Source organism: Dromiciops gliroides, chromosome 1 (genome assembly GCF_019393635.1).
Source record: "Dromiciops gliroides isolate mDroGli1 chromosome 1, mDroGli1.pri, whole genome shotgun sequence".
In the NCBI taxonomy this organism is placed as follows: Eukaryota; Metazoa; Chordata; class Mammalia; order Microbiotheria; family Microbiotheriidae; genus Dromiciops; species Dromiciops gliroides.
Window position 1 is genome coordinate 79,417,518 of NC_057861.1, and position 26,802 is coordinate 79,444,319.

At 40.5% G+C, this 26,802-nt stretch overlaps 1 protein-coding gene across 4 annotated transcripts in view; it reads left to right on the forward strand.

Moving 5' to 3' along the window:
• Positions 1-26,802, forward strand: part of ZC3H3 (zinc finger CCCH-type containing 3) — a 589,081-nt gene that overhangs the window by 216,141 nt on the left and 346,138 nt on the right. For all 4 annotated transcript variants that reach the window (XM_043966879.1, XM_043966869.1, XM_043966895.1 and 1 more), the window contains exon 4: positions 15,340-15,493. In XM_043966879.1, coding sequence (XP_043822814.1) covers positions 15,340-15,493 — 154 coding nt within the window. The remainder of the gene's footprint in view (positions 1-15,339; positions 15,494-26,802) is intronic.

The window sequence follows — 26,802 nt, forward strand, 5'->3', positions numbered from 1 at the left end:
GGAGGCTGAGGCACTGACAACCACAGTGGCTCTGGGTGCCTGTTTCCTCTGTGACTCAGCCTACTCACTTGGTGGAAGGGGCTAAGGGCAGAGGCTGTTTCATTTTCTTTGTATTCTCAGCCTTTCACATAGTGCCTGATACATAGTAGGTGCCTGCGATTGAGGGAGCAGATGTAGAAATGGGCAGGCTTCTGGGAGTTGGACCAAGGAGGACCCTGGGATACACTGGGGAATTCCCCAGCAAACAGTCTTTTTCCTTGGCTTGCTGAGTACTTGGCATTGGTATTGACTTGTCTCTTAGCTGTCTCCAGGAGATCCATGGTGGTAGTGGGGGCTTGGGGACCTTGCTGAAGGTATCAGAGATGAAACTTCCTCCAGAACCATTTCCCCCCACCTGCTGAAATCCTCTCCATCCTTTACAGCCTAACTTACATTGTCCAGCCAGACTGGACTCTTTACTGTCCTCAATATATGATCCATACTTTTTTGCCACAGAATTTTCTTGCTTCCTTGTCTTCCTTGTCAGTCTGCTCCCTATATTTGGAATCTTTTCTTCATTCCTGATTGACTATCTTTTAAAGTTCTCTTCAAAGCCACTTCCTTTAGGAGGTCTTCCCTAATCCCTCAAGTAAATAATTACCACTTATTCTTTCAGCCCTACATAGTACTTTATTTTGCATCTCTGAGTCAGTCAACAAACATTTATTAAGGACCTACTGTGCTAAGCCCTGGGGTTACAAAGAAAGGCAAAAAGTCTGTTTTCAAAGACCTCACAGTCTAATGGGGAGACAACTTGCAAACTATATATACAAGCAAGGGGTGTGTGTGTGTGTGTGTGTGTGTGTGTGTGTGTGTGTGTGAGAGAGAGAGAGAGAGAGAGAGAGAGAGAGAGAGAGAGAGAGAGAGAGAGAGAGAAATTAGAGATAATTAACAGAGAGAAGGCACTAGAAATGAGGGGGATCACGAAAGCCTTCTTACATAAGGTGGAATTCTAGTTAGGACTTGAAAGAAGCCAAGAAGGAGAGAATTCCAGGCATGGGGGAAAACCAGTGAAAATGTGCAGGGTGGAGTACCATGTGTGAGGAATAGCAAGGAGGTTAGTGTTAGTACGTGGATAGAACTAAGGCAGAAGAAGACTGGAAAAGTAGCAGGGGGCTAAGTTATGAAGGACATTCAAAGCCAAACAGAGGGTTTTTTGTTTGATCCTGGAGGACAAAGGGAGCAACTAGAGTTTATTGAATAGGGAGAGTAACACAGTCAGACTTGCACTTTAGGAACATCAGTTTGACAATTGAGTGGGGGATGAATTGGAGTAGAGACAGACTTACGTCAGAGAAAACAACTGGACAGCTAATATACCAGTCAAAATGGGAGGTGATGAGAGCTGGCACCACGATGGTGGCACCAGTAGCCGAAGAGAGAAGGGGGCATATATGGGAAGTGGCAACTGATTAGATATTGGGAGAGGGGAAGTTGAGAGTGAGGTGTTAAGGATGACACTTAAATGTTGAGCCTTGTGACTAGAAGGATTGTAATAGTATGTTAATGGGAAAACTAGGAAGGAGGAAGGACCTGAGGTAAAGATAATGAGTTCAGTTTTGGACATGTTAAATTTGAGATGTCTGAAAGACATAACAGTCTGAGATGTCCAGTAGGCAGTTGGAGGTCAAGAGAAAGGTAAGGTCTCTTTAAGTAGATCTGGAAGTCACTACATTAATATAATATAATATAATATAATATAATATAATATAATATAATATAATATAATATAATATAATATAATATAATATAATATAACATAACATAACATAACATAACATAACATAACATAACATAACATAACATAACATAACATAACAGGAGCTAATGAGATCACTGACTGAAAGAGTATAGGTGGACAAGAAAGAAAGGGGTCCAGGACAGAGCTTGGACCACCCCAACATGAGAGTTAGAATTAAAATGAGTGTTTAGAGTTAATGGGCATCTAGCAAAAGAGACAGAAGGAATGGTAAGAAAGGTAGATGGCAAACCAAAAGAGATCATAGTCATAAAAAGGGGCGAGGAGAGAGTATTTAGTAGGAGAAGGTATCCAACAGTGTTAGGTGTTGCAGAGGGGTCAAGAAGGGAAGAAAGAGAGAAGCATGGGATGTTTGAGGAGAGAAGAAATGGTTGGCTGATAGCTGCTGTGGTGAGCAGAATAGAGAAAATCAATTAGGGATGGAAATAGTAGGTTTCTCTTGCTATAGAGAAGGCTGAATTGAGATTAGTCAGTCAATCAGCAAACATTAAGCATCTACTATGTGCCAGGCACTGTGCTAAGTGCCAGGGATACAAATATGAAAAAGACAAGTCTCTGTCCCCCAAGGAGCTTACAATTTAAGCTTATAACTCAAAAAGAAGTTGAAAAGGAAGGAAGGTACCTGTCCTGGGAGCATGATGGAAAAGTCCAATAGAGTGGAGTTAGATGAGAAATGAAGAGATGACTGGTCTGGGCTCCCTCTTTGAATGCAGATTTTAAGAGGAGCTCTTTGCTCCATGTTCCACTCCATGGGGCAGAAGTTATTGATGAAGTATAAGTACCAAGACTCATTTAACCTTGTAGGATGAGTTTTCCGGGGGCATGATGTGGAGCTGGGTAAGAAATGAAGAGATGGTTGGCCTAGAAACTTTCCATAATTGGAGGTTTTAGGAGGAGCTTTGGGTTGCACCTTCCAATCAGAGGCACAGAGAGTACTGATGGATGGAATCTTTCAGGATGATGGGGTTCCTGGTGAAGAGCTAAAGTAAACCCGTAGTAGAGCATGTCAGCATGCTTTTGTGACTTCATCCAGCTCCATTTGGCAGTACCTGAGTAGGAGCTAAAAAAGGCTGATGGTGAGTTATCCAGGGTTGGGGTTTGGCAAGGCTCCTAATATGTGCAAAGCTTTGTGCTCCGCAGTGTATGTAAGGGAGACTAGGAAAGTGGTAAAATAGCTAGACAAGATAGGCCCTCCCCCCCACTGAGAAAAGTGAACCAGCTTTTATCAAGCACTTATCATGGGCCAAGCACTGAACTAAAGCACTTTGCAATGATTAGCTTTGTTTAATCTGTACAACAACCCTCTGAATTACACACTATTATGATCTCCATTTTACAGTTAAGGAAACTAAGGTGTGGAGTAGGTTACATGACTTGCCCAGGATCACATAGCTAGTAAATTTGTGAGGCTGGATTTGAACTCAACTCCAGATCTAGCACTCCATTCGCTGTATTACCTTGGTGCCTCTTGGTAAATAGGGGAATAAGATACAAATAACTAAACTACAGAGAAAAATGCAACAAGCATGTAAGAAGAGTATCAAATGCCATTTGAGATCTGAGAAAGAAAAGATCGTTTTGAGGTATGGGAAGAAGTTGATGTCCATGAACTCTCCATAGAATATTTGGTGTTTGAGCTGACTAATTGACTCTTAGTTCTTGGTTTAGAATAAGTGCTTAATTTCAAATTATATTTTCTTTCTTTTTGGTTTTTTTCCTCAATAGTATTTTATTTTTCTCCATTTACATGTAAAAAGTTTCCAACATTCATTTTTATAATATTTTCAGCTCCAAATTTTTCTCCCTCCCTTCCTTGCCTCACCCCTCCCCAAGACAGCAAGCAATCTGATGTTGATTATATATGTACAATCACATTAAACTTATTTCCACATTAGTCTTGTTGTAAAACAAGAATCAGAACAAAGAGGAAAAACCTCAAGAAAGAAAAACAAAACAAAAAAGAAGAAGTAAAAATAGTATGGTTCAATCTGTATTCAGATTCCAGTTCTTTTGCTGGATATTGGAGAGCATTTCCCATCATGGGTCCTTTGGAAATGTCTTGGATCATTGGATAGCTGAGAAAAGCAAAGTCTGTCACTGCCGATCATCACACAGTGTTGCTGTTACTTTGTACAATGTTCTCCTGGTTCTGTTCCCTTCACTCACTCATCATCAGTCTTTCCAGATTTTTCTGAAACCAAATTCTATTTTACTTAAGTGTAAGAACCTGTCATTTTTTAGAGGACAAATTATTTCTCTCTTTTAATTATATTTCAGTAGAAATCCCACCAACCTTGTCTTAGTTATCTCAGATTCTAAAATGGAGGAATTAAGTGGTGGTATTAGAATTCAAGAAATTTTCCTATATTTCCTTTTCTTCTATTTCCTACATTTCCTTCTTGATCAGCTGCTATTTCTGTAAGCCAAGGAAACTCACCATTTTGCCTTAGTGGGATGGCATATAACTATTAATTTGGACAGTGTGGAGCTCACTATTGTTGCAGTTGCTAACCCTATTCTTCTTTCCCTTCCACTTTCTGGTACTGGGAATTTTCTTCCATGGGGCTTATATTGCTTCCTGGAAGGGCTGGATCATAGAGTTGAACTCTTAAGCCAGGAAAAAGAAATCAGGCCAGTGAGGCAGGAAAGAAGAGAAGCAAGTTTTGGTATATATGAATGAATGAATGAATGAATGAATGAATGAATGAATGCACGAATGAATGAATGAAAAACCCTTTATTAATGACTTATGTGTGTCAGATGTTGTTGTTCAGTCGTGTTCCACTCTTCATGACCTCGGTTTGGGGTTTTCTTGGCAAAGATACTGGAGTGGTTTACCATTTCCTTTTCCAGTTCATTTTATGGATAAGACTGAAGCAAACAGGGTTAAGTTACTTGCCCAGGATCACACAGCTAGTAAGTGTCTGAGGCCAGATTTGAACTTTGCAGGATGAATTTTCCTAACTCCAGGTCCATCACTCTATCCACTCTGCCACCTAACTGCCCCTTATATGTGTCAAATACTTGGATGCAAAAAAGAAAAAAAAAACCAATATAGTCCCTGCTCTCAGGATGCTCACATTCTAATAAGTGGAGACAACATATAGAGGAAAATTCAGCAGCAGATGGTGAGGCTGAGGTGTTTTTAGAGTTCACTGACAATGCAGATGGTAAGGCCTGGTGATCTGGAGGACAAAACAGCAGGCAGAAAGATAATGAGACCCCAGCCATCTGGAACACACAACTGAATATGGAGACCCATTTGGTAGAGAAAACTCAAGTGTAGGGAAAAAGACACTGAATTTAGAATGGGATGACCTAGGATTGAATTGAATCTTGATTTTGCTACTTTACTATCTTTGTTACCTTGGGTGAGCAGTTTCACCTCTCAGGGCCAAGGTAGTTTGCCCTTTTGATCTTCCAAGGTTCCTTCTAGCTTCAAATTCTATAATCGAATGAGATATTTAAGAGCATGCTTTGATCTGGGCCTGGCATACTTTGGTCCTCTTTCTGAAACGTGTTTCTCAGACCTCTAATCAAGGGAAGGGTTTCCAAACACAAATGAAAGTATAGCCTAAGGGGAACCCAAGACTCCTTGCAATGTCTAGACTCTGAAGAGACTTTGGATAAAGAAGCCCTCCGGAGAGCCTCTTGTGGAGTGTGAATAATCTCTGAGGGTGTCAAAGTCTTGCTTTTGTTTAGAGTAGGTTGAGGAAAGAAGGAAATGAAGGGCATAAATTTCCCTTAATAGCAGCCCTTTTCATCAAAGGGTGCATTCATTGTGCTTGGAGCTATCTCTTGGGCAGGAAAGAGTAGTTTTGCTAAATAGAGAAATGGAGGCATAGTTGGCCAGAGTGGGGAGTCTTCCCTTAGCTAATGTTGCTAAGCAGAAGGCTGTGGACAGGGAAGGGCAGGCAGCCCTTAATGGGGATACATAGTTCGTGAGTAAGCAGTTTCCCTTGAATCTGCTTTTTTCTCTTCTAATTCCTTTCATGAAACATTGAAATATTGGAGATATCTTTGACTCCTTTTTTTCCCCTTTCTCCTTTGCCTCTCATGGCCAATTAGTCACTAAAGTTCTGTTGGTCCTCTAACTCAGATCTATTGCTTTTGTAGCTTCATGTCCATGTCCTCTGCTCCTGTCCTAATTCAGACCCTTATTACTTATTGTTTGTATTATTACAGTGGTCTGCTGACTGGTCTCTCTTCCTGTTTAACCTCTGCCACACACATTACCAATCATCTTTCTGAAGACCAGCTCAGTTCATGCTCAGAAGCGTTTAATACTTTCCCTACAGGGAAATTCTAAATTCCATAGCCTATCAAAGTGTTCAAAGCTCTCTTTGATTTGCCTCTAAGCTACCTTTCTGGCCTAGTCTCATATTACTATCCCTCATACACTCTTTACTTCAATCAAATTGTGTAACTAACCTTTTGCTAACTATGTCTTTTCCCTTGTTTTTGTTTTGGGCTGTTCCTTTTGTGACAAGTGCTCTTTCTCCCACCTGTACTTACCCCAATTCCTACCTACTTCAGGACAGCCCAAATGCCTCATTCTCCAGGAAGCTTTGCCTCATCTCTTTTAGCCCCAAATTATCTTTTCTTCCTTGGATCTTACATAACACTGTGTACCATTTTAGGCATTCATAACATTTTGCTTTCTATTGTATTTTTATCCCTCCTAGTGGTCAATGTCTCTTTGAGAATTGAAACCAAAATTAGTCAGAAGAAAATAAGAAGACTTTAAATTACCTTGATGAATTCAAGTTATTTGGCTCAGATGAACTGTATCTTAGTGTGCTTAAAAACAAAACAAAACAAAACAAAAAACATTTGATTGTGATTGCTGGACCGCTACCAGTGAAATATTAGTCTTTAAAATATTGCAGAGAATGGGAGAAGTATCACAAGATATGGAAGAAGAGCAAATGTTTTCCCCAAAGGAAAAAGCAGTCTTCAAACTGTGGCTCAGTGAGCTTGACTTTAAATCCTGGCAACATTATCTTTGCCAAGAAAACCTGATAGACCTTATTGGTATGCTGTGGCCCACAAGGTCACGAAGAGTTGGACTGACTAAATGACTGAATAACAACAAGAAGAGTGTTGGATTCATAGTCAGGAAGGTCTGGGCTTATTTGTCTCTCTGATGCAAACCTTTTAACCTCTTTAAACCTGTTTCCTCAAGGAACAGCCAGAAGGCCAGTGTCACTGAATGGAGGAGTAGGTGTTGAGGAGTAAGGGGTAAGAAAACTGGAAAGGTTGGGGTAATGCCCTAGATGATGAAAGACTTTGAGTGCTGAAGAGAAGATTTAGTATCTGATCCTGGAGGTAATAAGGAAACACTGAAGTTCATTGAATATGGGAGTGCCATAATTGGACCTGGGCTTTAGGAAAATCACTGGTGGCTGAGGAGAAGTGGAGAAACCTATTGTAGACTGCCAGCTCAAGGCATTTAAGCACAAAGCGTAGAAAGGGTAAAGAATGATAGTGGAGAGAGAAAGATCAAGTGATGAGGGTTTTTTTGAGGATGGGAGATGAGTGGGCATGAGATGGGATGAAAGGGGATGTAATGGCAGAAGGCATCTGAGTGATAAGGGATGAAGAGGAGGTGGAGAGAAGATGGGATTTGGTGCCAACTTGGGAGGAGATTTGGTGTTAAATTTCTAGTGGAATGCCAAGGAACAGGAGGGCCTCTGCTGGATCCTTTCCATTTTTATCAATGACAAGAATTAAAGCTTATTAGACAGTCAAAAATCAGTGAACAAGCATTTATTAAGTGCTTACTATATGCCACTATGATAAGTGTCTTATGTACAAAGAAAGGCAAAAATATAATTCCTGCCTTCAGAGAACTCACAGTCTAATGGGGGAAACAACATGCAGAAAGCTATGTACATATAAAATGTATACAGTGTAAATGGGGGGGGGTAATCTCAGAGGGAAGCCACCAGCAGTGGAACATTGGAGGTTGGTGAAATAGATGGGGAGAGAACTCTTGCAGAAGGTGGGAATGATGCTGAATATTAGAGGAGGCCAAGAAAACTAGAAGGTTGAGGTGAGGAAGGAGAGCATTCCAGGTGTGGGCAACAGCCAGAGGAAAGGTATGAATTTCGGGATCGTAGATTTTGAAATGTCAGCGACTTCAGATGTCATCTAGCCCAATTGCCTCATTTTACAGATGAGGACACTAAATCCTAGGCCAAAGTCACACAGGTGTTAATTATCATGGTGGGAGCCGAGCCCAGGTGTTTGACTCCAGTGCTCCTGCTCTTTCAGCGGTACCAAGTTGTCTTTCTTCTTTGAACCTCAGTGTCTTCATGTTTAAAATGATAGGGTTGACCTAGGTCGTAGAGTCTTAACTTTGGTTGTGTCATGACCCCTTTGACAGTCTGATGGTTCCTATCAATTCCTCAGAAAAACAGTTTTAAATAATTGAAGGAAATGCTAAATTTTGGTTACTGAAAAATGAAAATAAAGATATAATTTTTCCCCACCCAAGTTCATGGACCCCCCCATGATAAGACATACATACATGCGTGCATGCATGCATGCATATACACACACATACACACATACACACATGTGTCTATAATATACAAATTTAAATATGTATACACGGGGTCCAAGGACCTCAAATTAAGAACCTTTTGCATGAATGATCTCTAAGAACTTTTCTAGCTCTAACATTCTATGAGTTTGTGACCATGAGCTGAGAATTTAGCGAAGCAGATGTGGAAGACCTTGCCAAAGATTATACATAGCTCATATCAATAGGTTTCATTCCTGGCCCTGACTTCCTGTGTGAGACCAGGGAAATTTAGGCTCTCTGGACCTAGCTTATTGAGTTCACATGATTATTCTTTCTCAGTATGAATTATAGAGCATATTAAAGGCAATTGTAAAGAATTGAGCAAACAGTGAATTTGTTACCAAAGATGAAGAATCAGAAGGCTTCCCTGCAGGTAGAGTAAAACAAAGCTTTTTTGATGGAAAGATAACTCAGCTTTCCCCTCCTTGATGAAAGAAGTGATTCTCCCTCACTTTCTTTGAATTTGACCATGCCTCTCTCAACTCACTGCTCACTGTAAACTACTCCAATCATGGTGGCCATTGTACATGTTGACTCTGTTTAGAGGCACTGTGCATATACCCTTTTGGATTTGGAATTGGCAAGACCCAGGTTCAAATTACACTTTTTTTTTTAAAGTGAGGCAATTGGGGTTAAGTGACTTGGCCAGGGTCACACAACTAGTAAGTGTTAAGTGTCTGAGGACAGATTTGAACTCAGCTCCTCCTGACTCCAGGGCCGGTGCTCTATCCACTGCACCACCTAGCCACCCCCAATTTTCACTCTTAATATTTACTGCTTGTATGACCATGGGAAAATGACTTAACTTTTCAGAGTTTCAGTTATTTTATCCGTAAAATAAGAATGATATATGTCATACCTAAGTCAGATAAGATTGTCAAGTGCAAGAGTACTAGACTTAGAGTCAGGAAGAATTGACTAGCCACCAGCATTTCCTGTTTGTACGACCTCGGGAAGTCACTTACCTTCTGTCTGCCTAAGTTTCCTCACCCGTAAAATGGATAATAATTGTATGTACTTCACAGAGTTGTTGTGAGGATCAGATGCGTTAACATGTGTATAATACTTTGCAAACCTTAAAATACTATATAAATGTAAGGGGTTGTTATTGTTATTATTAACAGAAAGAACCCTAACATCAGATAATATTTGAGGGTAAAAGAGTATAATTTTTAAAAGGACTCCACATAGAATCAAGAGACCTGGATTCAACAATGATGATTCTACAGTTTTCTAGGCAAATCAGTTCTGTTTCTTCAGTCTCAGTTTCTTCATGTGTAAAATATTATTGATAATACTTGAAATGCATGCCTCAAGTTGAAGTAATAACTGTGATTATTATTGTACTTGTTTGGTGGTGGTTGGCTTTCTGTGGGAGTAGGGTCACAGTGGTCCTAAAGGGAATGCAGCGCTTGTGTCTAATCTCAGAGTAAATCATTGAACCCTAAGATTGAAAGGATTCTGAGGTCATCTAATCGACTCTTTTGCTTAATGATCATATCATTTCTACAGTATCCCCAGTAAGTGGCCATATTGTTTACTACCCGACAAAATAAAATATTTATAGGTAAGTCAAATTAGTTTAAAGGAATGTAAAATACTGTCTTGAGAAAGGAGAAGCCATGCAGCGGAATTTAGGAGACCTGGCTTTAGGGGCAGACTCTGCCACTAGTGTTCTCGGTGAAACTGGACAAATTATTTCTCCCTCTGGATTTTAAAAATTCTTCATTTCTCCTGTTGAGTTGGCTAGTCTAGGTGTTATCTAAGGTTAGTTCTGGTTTTGACATTTTTTGATTTCCAGAAGATCACCATGCTGACCGAGGTGATATAGAGAGCTGAGTTGTTGGCTTCTATAGGAGTCTCATGTATTTTTAGCACCAGATAACTACCATATTTCTTCATTTGTAACTCCCTAGCCACTGAGTATGAGACCCTATCCAAGCATAATATTGTGATGGCAGAGAAAGAGAATCCAAGAGAGGGGGCCCACCCTGACTCCAATTGCTCTTAAGATAGCCTGTGTCTCTTGAGTCCATACTGTTTGGTTTGGATGTTAGGTACCCAGAGTGAGAAGACCAATTTTATTTCATTGGCTTTGTATAGGACCCGCCTCAACATTGCAGCAGCTGCCATTGTTGCTGCTACAGCTCCTGGTGATGAAGATCATCTTGTCCATAGATGCTGTACTGGCCCGGTAGAGGTGAAATCTTGTTGGCAGAGCTGGGCTCTTCCCCTGAGCCCTACATAGTAATTTGAATCTGAAGGCTTCCAACAGGAACAGTTCGGCTTTTCAATCAGTTATTAGAAGCTAGGCACTTGAGTTCCAGCGTGCAGTGTTAGCTTTAATTATCTGGGTAGTTATAGCTGTATATTATGAAAGTCAGGCAATTAGATACGTTCCTTGAAGCTATGGAGAAATTGCCGGCTATCAAGTGGAGGGGTACCCAGGCAAATCTGATCCCTGTTAATTGCATGAAACGTTCAGCAAGGAAAAAAAAATGCAGTTGTGTATATCACACTGCAAAATGTTATGAAAACCAAAATGATTAAATGCATAAATTTCTTCTGAGTATGATTGGGTTTTGGTCCTTCCCTGGAGAGGGAAAGGTGATCCTTCTAAAGCCACCACCCTCTCCCATAACCTGAGCTGTTCTACTGAGTGGGAAGTTGGTGAACTTAAAGACAGTGCTCCTTCCTGAAGTTTCTCCATCTCCCCAACCATCATAGAGGAAACCAGACAGGTACCTAACCATCACCATCATACCTAGTTGGGAGGAGCAGAGTAAAAAGAGCACAAACTCAGAGTCAGTAGTCTTGGGATGTAATACTGGTTCAACATTTAAACTGCTCTGTGACCTTGGGCAAATCACTTTCCCTCTCTGAGTCTCATTTTCCTCTCTAAAAGAAAGGGATTAGATTAAATGATCTTTAGTTTCTTCTAGCTTCCATATTCTATTTCTTATTCTAAGGATCCTTCCAGCTCTGAAATTCCATAATTGTTTGAATTTTATCAGCCCTTGGATAGATCCTAAATCTTGGGGAGAGGATGGAATTATTTTAAGGAGTCCAAAATTCTTATTTAATAATTGGTTAAGAAGAAGAGTTACCACTTCCACCTGCCCAAGGTATTACTGGCTTCTATGCTGAAAGTTGGGCTCTCTTCAAACTTTCTTCTTTCCAGAACAGGCATCTCATGAGATCATTGAGTATTAAATAAAAAGAATTGGAGGAATCATCCTCTGGCCAAAACTGCTTCTGAGCCCTCAGTCTTTTGATTCAGTGGTTGAGGTGAGATACCTTTCCCCAGGAGCCGATCTATGTAATTGAACAAAGTGCTTTTTTCACAGCCTTAGGAGGGAGATTGAAATCCTGGACATTCTCCTTCCTTTCTCAGTGAATCCAGTGCTTGACTCAATCTCCCTCTCTCTTCTGAATCCTGTACTTATATATGTTTAAGTTTCTCCCAGTAAACTGATTTCTCATTGTACTTAAAGTACTATGACCTGATTCTTCACTCCACCATAGCTTTTCATAGGGGTGGCCTTATGCTTGATCTTGCTATCATCCACAAACGTTCCAATTCATGTTCAAGAAATTAAAATTTCTTTTTATTTCATTGTTCCATTCCTATATGCCCTAAAAACCTGACCCCATTTTCTTTCTCACTGTGGCCTCCAAATGCCCCCCCCCCCCAGCTCCTGTACTTTCCCAGGCCATCACCCTTTTCTCTCCTTCCTCCCTAATCTTTATCCTTTAGTTAACAACTTCTGCTCACACATGAGCTTCAGTCTTGAATCCCTTGCTCCATTGTCCTATTGCTGATCACACCTTGCCAAATCTCAACCCTGACTTAGTTACGAGCCTCTTCCCTCCTCAAGCCTCATACTCAACCCTCTCTACCTACCTCCTCACCTGAGAATCATGCTTCATGCTTCACTGAAAAAACTGAGGCTATTCTCAAAACTGAGGCCCCTTCTCTTACCTTCATTATATCCCACATTCCTGTAACATCATCCCCAACCATATGGTCCTTTACTTCAGTCTCAGATGAAGAAGTGGGTCCTTCTCCTTGCCAAGGCCAACTTTTTATCCCTGCTCTCATTGCTCCCCATTAATCTTCAATCTCCCTTTACCTTTATCTGTTATTTCCTTTGACTGTGAGCTCCTTTATAGCAGAGGCTGTCTTTAGCTTTTATTTATTCATTCATTCATTCATTTATTTTATTGAGTGTGTTATGTGGGGTTTTTTTGGGGGGGGGTATCTTCAGAACTTATACACAGAATGGGCACTTACATGCTTATTGACTGTCTGCGATTACTCTCAAGTCTCCTTCTATCCCTAAAAGTCATTCACTAGATCTTACCATCACTGCTAGCTCTTGTCCTAAATATCATATCCCCCTTTCATTTCCACTCTTAGAAAACTCTGTCTATAGTGGGAGCTTCTACTTCTTACTCTCTTCTAGAGGTTCTTCAGGCTTCCCTGCTTCATCATTCAACTGAAAATTTTTCTGTCCAAAGTTATCAGTGCTCTCTTAATTGCTAAATCCAGGGGCCTTTTTCTCAATCCTTATTCTTCACAGGATCCGGGAGTTGGAAGGGAGGACCTCAGTGGCCATCTTGTCTAGCCCATATATGAAAAAATCCCTATAATAACATTGGACAGATGAGCATCTAGTTTCTGCTTGAAGACCCTCAAGGAGGCAGAACCTATTACTTCTTCAGCCAAGCCATTCCACTTTTGGACAGCGCTAATTGTTAGGAAGTTTTTCCTGATTCCAAACCTAAATTCCCCCTTTTGCGACTTCTGCCTAATTGCTGTTAGTTTTGCCTTCTAGGGTGAGGGGGAAGTCATCTAAATTTTCCTCCCATGATAGTCCTTGATGTGACTAAACATAGCAGTCATGTCCCTCTTGAGTCTTTTTTTTCCCCCTCAGGCTAAATGTACTCAGTCCATTTAACTGATCTTTGCACGTCATGAACACTAGGCTCTTCATTGTACTAGTTGTTCTTTGGCAAGTACTCTAGTTTATCAGTGTTCTTCTTAAGCCATGATGCCTCCAAAGAAACCTAATACTACAGATAAGATTGTAGAAGGATCGAATATAGTGAGATTATTGCCTCCCTATTCCTGGAAGCTAAGCTTCTCCTGATGATTGCTCTGACTTTTTGGTCCACCCTGGAAAAATTTCTGTCTACTTATGGCTCCCCCACTTTATATTTGTAGAATTTGTTGTGGTCAAATGCAAGACTTTACATTTATTCTGATTGTGATTGTTCATATTAGATTTAGTCAATGCTGACCTCTTTGCAATAATTATTACTACTGACCTTTGCCTCCTGGATATTCTTACCTCTCGGGGTTTTAGGGATTCCAGTCAAGTTTCCTTTGATCTTTGTCACTCGTAAGAACTGAGGGCATTTTCCCAAGGACTTCTGCTGTGCTTTCTTTCCTTTTCTCTCTTTAGTCTTTTAGTCGATGATCTCATCAACTCCTCTGTTTTCAATTATCAGGTCTATTCATATGACTTCGAGATCTATATATTCAGTCTAAGGGATAGTGCCACATCAACTGTGCACTAGGACTAGAGTTAAGAAGACCAAATTCAAATCTGACCTCAGATATTTAATAGCTGTGCGGTCCTGCGCAAATCACTTAATCTCTGCCTGCCTCAGTTTCTTCAGCTATAAAATGGGGATGATATCATCTACCTCCCAGAGTTGTCATGTATATCAAATGAGATATTATTCAAAAAGCACTTAGCACAGTACCTGGTTCATAGTAGGCACTTAATAAATACTTAGAAGACATTTTGAACCAGATGTCCTGCCTGGGCCAGAGGCTCTGGATCTTTCATTTCTAGGAGCCCTGGGGCCCCACTGTCCTGATTGGTGAGTGCTTCATGTGGACCACAATATCAAGCCAGGCTAACTCCAACTAATCGTCTCCTCATATTTTCCTCTTTTGTGTTCTGGAACCATAGACAAATAAATAATGAAATTGTCATTAGAAATCCCTTCAATCTACTCTCTTCTGGTTTTACTCATCATCTCTTTAACTTTGCAAACCAAAATACTCCCTCTCCTGTTGGAATATAAGCTCCTGGTTGTTAGGGACTCTTTTTGCTTTTGTATTTGTCTCTAGCCCTTCTACTTAGTAAATGCCTTTGGCTTCCTCTTACCACTAGTATCAAAACTCCTCTATTTGTAATTCACACCTCTTCACAACCTGTCTCCTTCCTGTCTTTCCAGTCTTGTTTCACATGACTTCCTTCCATGCTTGTTATGATTCAGGTATAGGATGGTGTATTTAGAGCTGGAAGGACCTCAGAGACCATGAAGTCCCACTCTCTCAATTTAACAGATAAGGATGCACAGAGACATTAAATGACTTTCCTAGAGACAGACAGGCATAAAGTGTTAAGATAGGATTTGAAATCTGGTTTTCCTAATTCCTAATCTACTACGCTACTCCGCTGCCTGGACTGTCCCAGTTGCCATTCCTGACAGAGGGTGCCCAATCTCTTGTCTCTGTGCCTTTGTAATGGCTGCCTCCCATGCCAAGTATGCTTTTCTTCCAAGAATTACTGGTTTCCTTCAAACCTCAGCTGAAAAGCCACCTTCTGTGAGGGGCCTTTCTCAGTTTCCCCAACTATAATAGTGCCTTCTCCTTTGAGGTTATATGTATATATAATGTATGTGTATCTTGTGTATGCCTATTTATTTACATGTATATTAGAATGTAAGCTTCTTCAAGGTAGGGGCTATTTTTGCTTTTTATTTGTATCTCCAGTACACAGTCCCTGGCACATAGTAAATGCTTAGTAAATACTTATTGTTTGATTGAAATGAACTGTCAGATGGTACTCCTCTATGCATTTTCCTCTGGAAGCCCTCCCCCCCCCCTTTTTTTTTTTTGACATTGGCCTGGCCTGTCTGCTTTTTTCTCCAGCAACAAGCTTACATGCCTTACGGACTTCACCATCCAACAAAGTGATTAAGACCCGTTACAGGATAGTGAAGAAGAATTTTCCATCTCCATTCAATCTTCCACCTTTCAACGTTCCCAGCTCCTCATGGAGAGCCAGGAGGCTCGCAGCATCCAGGTAAGAGAACTGAGCACCAGACTGATATTCTGTTCACTCATTTTTCTTCAGAATCACCGCAAGGTGCTACCTTGGTCATCTCTAGGGAAGGGGGAGAGCTAGGCCCCAGGTGCCAAAAAAATTTTTGACACAGAACAGACCATGTGGGGAACTTTCTAAACTCTACAGTTCATTAGCTGGAGAATTGCTTAATTTTTCTGTTTGTTTAGCAGTTTCTACACCAAATATACTTTAAAAAAAAAAAGACTCATTAGTAACCCTGTTAGGAGGCTAGTGGGTTGGGGTGCTTGCTGTAGTCAAGAGAGGCAGTTCCCTATGGCTTTTCAAGGATAGGAAGGGAAGAAAGAACTTTATCTCCTGGGGAATAGTCTCTTTCGAAATGATTAAGAGATGAGTTTCTCTTTGCTATTTCTATCTTTCCTTCTTCCTTTTCCTATCTCCTTCTTTCTGCACTCCTTTCCTTCTCAATCTCTCCATGGACCACATTATAGAGAAGAACTGGGAAAACAGGCACAGCTATCAGTTCTTGAAGTCCATGTGTCCATCTACATGGTCAGTATATTGATTTTTAAAGGAGATAAAAATCAGACTTCTCTTCTCCATCCCTCTACCCCTCTGTCACCATATCTCCAGCAATTTCAGGGGTTCATACATGGAATACTCTTTAATTCTTCACTCTAGTACTATTTGGAAATACTTAAAAGGCAGAACAAAATTCCCCAGTTGATGCTAAAAGAAAGTGGGGTAACCTGAATTTGTTTGTACTTGCTTAACCAAGTCTCAGCAGCTGTGGGTTAGGGGGAAAGAATATAGGGGTGTGTGTGTGTGTGTGTGTGTGTGTGAGAGAGAGAGAGAGAGAGAGAGAGAGAGAGAGAGAGAGAGAGAGAGAGAGAGAGAGAATGAGAATGAGAGAATAGTATATAGTTGGGAGTCAGGTTAGTCTCATTAGCTCTCAAGGATCTTGTCTAGATCCTGGAGAGAACTCCAGCCCTTGATTTTTGTTGGAGAATTCATTGAGAAAACTTTTTCCTGATCTAGAGACCTCCTTTTTCTGTGTCACATAGGACAGAAGATAGATTTCCCTGGAGATGCTGCTTCTACACCTCCAGTTTTGACTGCAACTTTTGCTCTAGGTCATAAAGCCTAGACCTTTGAGTTAATTTGGAGGTCTGCTGAGTGAGAGCTCTTCTTTTATTAATGGAAAATGGTGGGGGGGAAAGGAGTGATTGATAATCCCTGATTGTAGGATTGAGTTCTACCACCATATTGTGCATTTGCTATGTGGGGAAGGAGTATGAGATATGGCTAAAGCAAATTCATTTTCTTCCTCAGTTGTGCTATTTGCTTGGGTCAGATATGCAAATAGTATATTTGTCTCCATGGACTTCCCCTTGTCCTTTGGTTGATAGTTCATGCATGGCCCAGCCTGGACAGTGGCTATTTCTAATAATCCTGGTCACATCTGTGGACTGTTTCATCCAGTAACCTGGATAATGTCTATTTTGGGCCAGCCCTTGCTAAGCTTGGGCCTGGAGTGGTAAAATATAGACAGCTCTGTGGTAACTGGGTTGATTACAGCTTGAGCTTGATTTAAGGAGACCAAACCCCACATCTCCCTAAAGCACAAGGGTTTTTAGAAACTGGTTTTGTATCATGGACTTCTTAGGCAAGCTAGTGAAGCCTCTGGACTCCCTCTAAGAATAATGGTCTTAAATACAGAGATTACTAGTTCTATTGGAATATATGTATCATAATGTTTTTGTGTTTTTTTTTTGTGGGGGGGGAAGATCCTGGACCCCATGTTTGGAAGCCTTGATTTAAAGAATCTTCCAGATATCTGTTCAACTTCCTTTTCCTAATGATCTGAGTATAGTCCTCTGAGGCTGTGAAGGCCAGGTGTTCCGCTTGGGTTTCCAAGTAGTTGTCACAGGCCCCTGGTTCTAGTGCTGTAGGTAGATAAGGCAGCTTCTCTTTCCCTGGCCATTGCTCATCCTGTATTTATGCTGAGATTTAATGATTCTAGAACCATGACCTGTCAGCAGAGCTCCTAGGTGGAAGAGCCCAAAGGAGGTGCTTTGGGTTTGACTAAGGGTAGGAAGGTATGGGTAGAAAGTGTCCCAAATTGCTGGCCTAATGCTAGTAAAGGATAGTGATGAGTCTCAAAGGAGGCCATTGGTTCCCAGGGCTAATCTCTTTACCGTGGGATTGCATTAAACTTCACCCTGCTGCTGACTTTTCTGGAGGCAATAGCTAGAAGTATATTTTAAATTAATTTTACTGCACTTTTTGTAATATTTTTGTTTTAAATAGATTTATAAGCAACTTGGGGGCTATTTCTACAAATTTATGAAGATAATTTTCACTCTCTCGATAAGGTTAAATTTATACCTGCTATTTCCATATTAATTCACATTGCTAAGTGGATCTAATTTTCTTCCGTTCTTCTATCTAGTGAGCATGGCCTTTCCTAATGCAATTTCCCCCTCACTAAATCACTGTGATCGGGAGTCATGATCGAGTTAAATTAACTTAAATTAATTTACTTAATAAGAGCTCCAGATCATTGTGAATGAGGTTAAGATTTATTGATTCTTACACTCATTCCTCCCCCTTATCTCGGGTGGTGTTCCAGGGCCCCATGGCAGTCACTTGCCTGCCTACATATCCTTTCTACTGTAATATTTTCCATAGGGCCCTAGGGCAGCCCCATACCCAATAATCTTTTCTTTGGGTGTCATGCTGTATTTACATATGAACAGGGTGGGTCTGTTAGCACCTGAAGCTACCAGTTTGCCATCAGATAATCCTAGCATCAGGGTAGCCACTAGTGTTTTACCTTCCTTCTTGTGCAAGGGAACTTCTTGCTTTCTCTGTCCTGACTTTGGAGAAGCTTGGAGATTGGGGGTCCGAGGTAGGAGTCAGACATGATTGACTGGACTTGATTGCACCCCTTTCAGTGTCTCTGCCTTTGTTGTAGATATGGCAGCCACTCATCACTTGGTTTTATTGATAGGCTGTCAGAACATTGATAGGAAGCCAGCGGAGGAATATCCACATACAGAGATACATTTATCTGACCCAGAGAACTGGGTGAAGTGGACACTCTTGGTAGCTGTTGGGCTTTTTCTCCTTTCATATCCTCTTCCTCACAACCCATCCCACTAGAGAGGCCACATGCCTTGGACTTCCTTCTCTTGCAGGGCCCTCTTTTTACCCTCAGTCACCTAATTGTTTGTAGCCTCAGCCTAATTTCTCAATCTCTCCTTGTGGTTAGGACAGGGTCCTTCCAGAAAGACAGGCTTCTTATAAGGGAGACAAGTTTAGGAAATATCATTATCTCATGGGAACAGCACGAACACAAAACCCTTGACTCCATGAGTTACCCATTTCTTGAAATAGCATTAGCACCCCACCTTTTAGTCTTGTGTATTGAATGGTTCTTTTACAGTATACTTTAGAGAACAGGCAAGGTCAGCAATTTGACCATAAATACCTTTAGATTCAATTTAGGGGAGTTACAGCTAAGAGAAAGAACAAGCTTCAGTGTGTGTATTATATACACTCAGACTTATACATACTTCCTAGCTAATGTTTCCCATAGAAATCAAGTAGGTAGCATGTATGATCATTTTTAAGAATAAATTTATATTGATTGTTACAGGGGAAATTGCTGGTGTGGCAGGGGTCCTTAGGTATTCCTCTTTAAAGAATTATACCCTCTCACACACAAATCCAATTAGAATAAAAGAATCTTTTATTTAGGTGCTAGAGAAGGGAGACCAAGAGAGAAGTCAAACTTCTCCCCAGGGAAGAGAGTTTCAGAGACATGGTTCTCTGAGATACCTATCTCCTCAAATAGAAGAAAAACAAAAGCTTTTTTTTGGTAGACGGGGGTGATCACCTGAAGGTGGAATGCCCCTTATCGGGAGTGGCTTGGGAGAAGTTGAGTGAGGGACAGTTCTGATTTCTGGAGCTGTTTCTGTCCCTTTGGTGCCACTCAGGTAGCAGTCAAGCCTAATGGGCTTATCTCTCATACTTCTCAAGGTGTGTTCGTCCGTCAGGTTAGCTTTTCAAGGAGAGTTACCCCAGACCCCTGTCCTTTAGTTTAGCTGGCCAGTTTAAACTTTAATAGCGCCAAATTCCCAACTCCATAACATTGATGTAGTTTGTATTTTTTATATTATCATAGTTTTTCCCAGTATCCCTCCCACTTCCCCTCTCAGAAAGCCATCCCATATAAACAAACATTATTTTTAAGACAAAAAGGAGGGGGGGAAATCAGTATAACTTATCATATTCCAAAAGTGCATTGTGAATACATTTGTGGACCTCTCACCCCAGCAAAGGATCGATTGTCTTTCCATATTCTTCTTTTGAGCCAGCATGCTTAATTTTAAACCGCCTGAGTCTGTGGAAGTAAGTTATAGAATCATAGAATGTCCGAGTTGGAAGTGGTCTCAGCGATCTTCTAGTTCAGCTTATACGTGTATTCTTTCTGCAACATCCCTGATAAGTAGTCATCCAAGCTTCCCTTGGAAGTTTCCAGTTACAGGAAGCTTTGTTGTATGCATTTTAAAGCACAACAAAGACCCAGATCACTAAATGTTTTATCTATGTCTTTTAAAATCACCACTGTTGCTAATATCTGTCCACTAACTGTCTATTTTTTTTTTAAAGTATAGTTGAACAAAACTATATAAAAAACCAACACATTGGTCATGTCTGACAACACACCTTATTCCACACCTCTGTAGAGAGGAGGGAGGTATGTTACACTGTCTGGCCTCTAGAGTCAAGATTTTCTCATTGCATTGATCAGAGTTCTGATATATTTCAATATTGTTTTTGTTTTCATTTTGGTGGTGACCATGTCAGTTCATATGAGTCTTCCCAAGTTTCTTTGAATTCATTATGAGTCGCTTCTAATCCATTTTGAAAATGGATGTTTCAAAGTGACCCTTAAAAGAAAATTAACTATAAAATGCTTCTAGATTAAAAAACAAACAACAAAGCTAGCATTATTAATTTTCTTGAAACATATTGTTTTCTATAAGTAACGTGAATGTAGTTTTTGTCTTCCTTTGTAAGTATTAGACTCTATGTAATTTCCAACTGGGGACCATGTAGCACATTCAGCCCCATGACTTAGGGAGCTGGGCTTTTTGGTTTTTCCCTCATTTGGACTAAGGCCAGGTGAAAGCTCAGTATGACCTTTAGTTGAGTTCTGTCTTATTATAAGTTTAAGAGGCAGTGTGGAGGGGCAGTTAGGTGGCGCAGTGGATAGAGCACCGGCCCTGGATTCAGGAGTGCCTGAGTTCAAATCCGGCCTCAGACACTTGACACTAGCTGTGTGACCCTGGGCAAGTCACTTAACCCCAATTGCCTCCCCCCCCCAAAAAATAAATAAATAAAGAGAGAGGCAGTGTGGTATTAGAGAGTGCATACTATACTGGAAGCCAGGAAAACTGGGTTCTGTTCTTAACTTTGTTCCTAAATGGCAGTGTGACCTTGATCAATTCACTTTCTCTTAAGGAACCTAAGTTTATTCCTCTGAAAAGTTGGGAGTTAACAGACAGGAAGTTTACTAAGTGGTCTCTTATTGTTCATGAGCACCCGTGTCACATGCATTTTGTATGCATCTCTGTACCTCTTTAAATGGGCTTGATAGTAGAAAAAAGTGAATTCAGATTGCTTATCAGGCTAGATAATAAAATACTTGAAAAGCAATGTAGTTTTTTATATATAGCAGAATTCAGACATTTCAATAAAATGCTACCTAGTAGATCATAAAGACCTGCTTCAATTAAAATGAGAACCCCTGTTTGTTTCGGTCACACTGAACATAACACCAAACTTAATTTACCAATTCCTTCCTGATATTGTTTGGTTAGCTTTTCAAAATAGCAACACCTTCCTTCTAGGCTAAGGTGGAGAAGAAAAACAGAAGGCTTTTCTTTTGTTTCCTTAAATTCTTAGTTCTAACATTCAGCCTTAGGCTTTTATCTGCTTTCCTTAATCACCAAATGTCAAGAGTTGGAATTAGCTCTCAGTAGCTATCTAGTCCATATGATATCTGAATAAGACTTTTCTTTGCAGCATACCTGAAATGATAGCCTCTGATTTTAGACCCCCATAGATTGGGGGGGGGGGAGAGAAGGAATAAGTAGTGATAGATCATGTCCCAAGTACTTTATAAATATTATCTCATACATTAAAGGGTAGATGCTGTCATCCCCATTTTACAGTTTAGGAAATTTAGGCAGACAGGTTAAGTAACTTGTCCAGGGTCACCCAGCTGGTGAGTGGCTGAAGTTGGATTTGAACTCAGGTCTTCCTGACTTCAGGCTCATTCTTTATCTGCTGCACCACCTAGCTGCTAGTGGAAATTCACTGCCTACCTCCTGAGACAGCCCATTTTGCTTTGAGGCAGCTTTACTTGTTGGTAAATTTTCCCTTATTTTAAGCCTAAACTACCTCTTTGTAGCTTCTACCCATTGCTGCTCTGGGATCAAGTAGAAAAAGTCTAATCTTTTTCTTCATGACAACCCTTAAGATGCTTGAAGATTGTTATTGTCCAAATAGAGTGCATAAGACTACTGTGCAGCTTCAGGTTAGACTAGCTTTCTTGGGGAGCTGCTATGTCACACTGTTGACTCATGGAACTTGCAATCTACTAAAATTCGCAGATTTTTTTTTTTTTAAGACAAGTTACTTTTAGCCATTCTTGTACTTATTAAATTATTTTTTGAGACTTTTCTAGGTGTTAAATTTCATCTTGTTTGATTTGGTCTAATGTTCTAACTCATCAAGATCTTTTGGGCTGGGGCAGCTAGGTGGCGCAGTGGATAGAGTACCGGTCCTGGAGTCAGGAGGACCTGAGTTCAAATTTGGCCTCAGACACTTAACACTTATTAGCTGTGTGACCCTAGGCAAGTCACTTAACCCCAATTGCCTCACTAAAAAAACAAACAAACAAAAAAAGATCTTTTGGACTCAGGATAGTTCTGTCTAGTATGTTATTCATTCCTCTTACCCTTGTATCATCTGAAAAGTTGATATATGTGTGTGTGTGTATACTTTTATTCAAATTATTTATAACTTTATTAGACTGGGAAAGGGGGGCGCTTGCTGGGCGAATGTGGAATGATAGTGACAGCAAAATAAAGAAAAGTGTATCTATGAAACATTAATTTTAAAAGGGAGGTAGATAAGCAGACCATGATTCATACTATCATGTTAAATTTAACATATAGTTAAAACAACTGTACATAATAGAGGTTCACAGTTTCATATACAGTCCTCTTTTGTATTGTTCTTTTTTTTTTTTAAGTGAGGCAATTGGGGTTAAGTGACTTGCCCAGGGTCACACAGCTAGTAAGTATTAAGTGTCTGAGGCCGGATTTGAACTCAGGTACTCCTGACTCCAAGGATGGTGCTCTATCCACTGCGCCACCTAGCTGCCCCTCTATTGTTCTTTTTATACTGAAATGTTCACATTGGTTACATTCATAATAAAGAAAAAGAACAAGTTGGTGCCAGGCTGTAATAGCTTGTATATTATAAGTTGTAATAGCTGCAGTGGGGCAACTAAAAGTGGCACAGTGTGCTAGGCCTGGGGTCAGAAAGACCTAGGTTAAAATTTGGCCTTCGATATTAACCATGTAACCCATGGCAAGTCAATTAACCTCTCTTTGCCTAAGTTTTCTCATCTATAAATTGGGGATAAAAACAGCACCTACCTCACAAATTCTGTTCAAATTCTATTCTTTTAAGGTCCAGCTTAGATTTCACTTTTATCATGTGGCTTTCTCCGATTCCCTCTAACCCCCGTCCACCCAACACATACACAAATTTTTCGTCTTTATATCTCTTTTATTCTACACAGGGCCTGCATCAGTTGCTTAATAAATATTTGTTGTTATTAGCACTCCTAACTAGGCTAGAAAAGTACAAAACAGCTTAGTTTCTTTTTGGTGATGGGGAAATCCTGCATCCATTCACAGCCACGCTCCTGAAAGATTGCTGTTGCCGACATTAGCTAAGGGAAGGAGATAGTTAATGGAATACTAGCCCCATGTGACCTTTGATCAGAACTGGAAGGCACTGATCCCTCTAGGCCAGTCACTAGGGAGAAACTGGCTTCTCTCTTCTGAGAAGAGAAAATTAAAGAGATTATTAGGACAAATACCAGAGTAACTTACTTTCACAGAGTGGGGGAAAACCCATCCACATTTCCAAAGGAATCCCCTGAATATCTCAGAGTTACTTAGAACATTGCTTCAGCCTGCTCTTTTAAGACTTGGCAAGGCTACTGAGCCTTTGTTAATATGGAATACATTAGGGGCTAGTTTGTAGCCTGTCTTCCCAAGAGAAGTTGAGAATTCAATTTATGATGCTTTAGCTTCTTTGAATGCATTTTTACCTAATTCTAGTACAAGCTCATTTTCAGCCTAAATGGTGTGTTTTGGGATAATGTGTTGCAAACAGAAGGTGACATTAAATCCACAGCTTATGCGGATAGTGTTCAGATTTGGAGTGATAAGGACACTTAAATCCCATTACTAACGTTTGTCTGGACAGTGTATGAATAGAGGGAAATGATACCGCATCTGCAGCAAAGACAATGATTCTAGAAATATCAGTGAGGAGGATCAGCTGGAAGTGAATCAATTAGAGCACATTATTTTCTATTTACCAGTCAACACAGTTCCATATTTAGTCAAACAAATGGCTTGGTGAAGCCAGCTGAGAGGTAGCATCTTGTTTCCCATGGCAGCTTGTCAGCAAATGTCTCTGAGAGATAGACTGGCTTCATTTGTGTGACTTGCCATTGACTTTATACCTATGTTCTTGTCTGGATAAAATCATCAGATTTTTCTAGGGGCTTCATCAGGAGAATATTTGTTTTGCCTCACCAGGGGAAGAGACTAGAAAGTAGGAAGACATCCTTCAGCTGTCCCTTCTCTTTTTTTCTTCCCTTCCCGCTAGGGGAGGCAACCTTATGTTTTTTAGAAACAGGAAATGAACATCACATTACTTACTTGTCACATTAGAGAGGAGCTTGACTACTGAAGTACTAGTGTTAGGGGAAGACCATGTCAAGCATGATGAATTCCTAAGCCTGAAGGACAGGTTGTAAAATAGACCTGACTGTTTAGAATCTGAGAGGCCTACAGACAGGATTTACCAGGGCTATTCTGGGTTTTAAGGGAGGAGGGCAAGGGGGTTGTTGTTGAGATCAGTGTAGAATCAATTGTCCTGCTGTAGAACAGCTTCATCTGGGTTGCACCACACAGTAACTATTTACTAATATTATTTAGCACTAATATTGCAACTTCAGCTTGGCAAAATATTTTATGATACTAGTATTTTAAAATTTTCTCTTCCTTCTTGCAGCACAATGAGGTATAATTGGTAAGGATTAAAGATACTGTTGTGCAGCAGTAGACTTTGTCCAAGGTGGGCCTTTCATATAATAACTGAATCTTTCCATTGGAAGCTGCCTTAATAGTCATTTAACCTAAGTACACCTAAATAAAAATCTCCTCTATAGTAGATCCCTGGCCAAGATTTCAGCTAGATTTCACTTGAATGCCTCTACTGGTGAGAAGGTCATCAGTGCTACAAAGAGAATAGATTACCTCTATAGGCAACCTATTCCATTTTGGGACAGCTTTGATTGTAAAGTAGTATTTCGTTATATTGTATCAAATCTACATCCATACAATTTCTACTTATTAGTCCTAATTTTCTCATTCAAAGGCAAAAGGATAAATCCGTCATTAAATATTTATTATGTGCCAGGCACTGTGCTAAGCACTAGGGATACAAAAAGAGGCAGAAGAAAGACAGACTTTGCCCTCAAAGAGCTCACCTTCTAATGAGAGGAGACAGCAAGCAAACACACACACACACACACACACACACACACACACACACTTATTCATTCAAACTATGTACAAGATAAATGGGAAATAATTAAAAGAGGGAAAGCACTAGAATTAAGAGGGGTTGGGAAAAGCTTCCTGTAGAAGATGAAATTTTAATTGGGACTTGAAGGAAGCTGGGGAAGTTAGGAGATAGAGATGAGAGAGAACATTTCAGGCATGGAGGACAACCACAGAAAATACCAAGAGTTGAAATGTAGTTTCTTGTTTGAGGAACAGCAAGGAGGCCAGTGTCACTGGCTAGCACTGATTGGCAACCCTATTGCCCATATATAGTTTTGGGTCACAGTTCCCAGGCAGAGAGGAGTGTAAGGGTCAGTTACAAGGTAGCAGGGGGTCTGTTCACAGTTTCAAGGCAAAAAAGAGTGCTAGAACTTGTGGCTGGGGGGCAGCTAGGTGGTGCAGTAGATAGAGCACTGGCCCTGGAGTCAGGAGTACCTGAGTTCAAATCCGGTCTCAGACACTTAACACTTACTAGCTGTGTGACCCTGGGCAAGTCACTTAACCCCAATTGCTTCACTTTAAAAAGAAAAAAAAAGAACTTGTGGCTGTAGGGGACCAAGAGCTCATCCTGGGTAAAGACCAGAGTGCAGACCAGGAAAGCAATGATGACATCTCTCTCCAGATCGTACTACTTTGGAAGCATCAAAAACTTACAGACCTCTGGAACTAGCTCTGAAAACAGCAGCACGAAAAAACCCTGAAAGTTAGGACAGTACCCTCCTCACCCGTAGATGAGTAGAGCCCAATTTTACCATAAAGTTCAAAGTTAAGAAATAGGCGAACAGTTGAAATAATGTAAACTAAGGCACCAAATATGCTTAATTTATTGATAAAGCATGAGTCGGGGGCAGCTAGATGGCGCAGTGGTTAAAGCACCGGCCCTGGATTCAGGAGTACCTGAGTTCAAATCCGGCCTCAGACACTTGACACTTACTAGCTGTGTGACCCTGGGCAAGTCACTTAACCCCCATTGCCAATCAATCAATCAATCAATCAATCAATAAACAAACAGACAGACAGATAGATAGATAGATAGATAGATAGATAGATAGATAGATAGATAGATAGATAGATAAAGCATGAGTCTACCTATAAATAGGATCTCAGCTTCCTCAGGAAGTGAAGACCCTGAATAAGGGGGACAGTTTTTCTTTGTAGCTTTTAGGGAGTACAGAACAAAGAACAAAACAGGGTAGATAATATCATGGCATAACTGATGCATAGGGAATAATATGATTGGTTAGAGAGACGAGGTGCAGGGAACATCATGATTGGTTGGAAGTTTGGTAATGGAATGCTAGCAACAATATCCTCCTTCCTTCCCCGTGACTAAGAAATGCTCATTGCTTGAGTCTACCT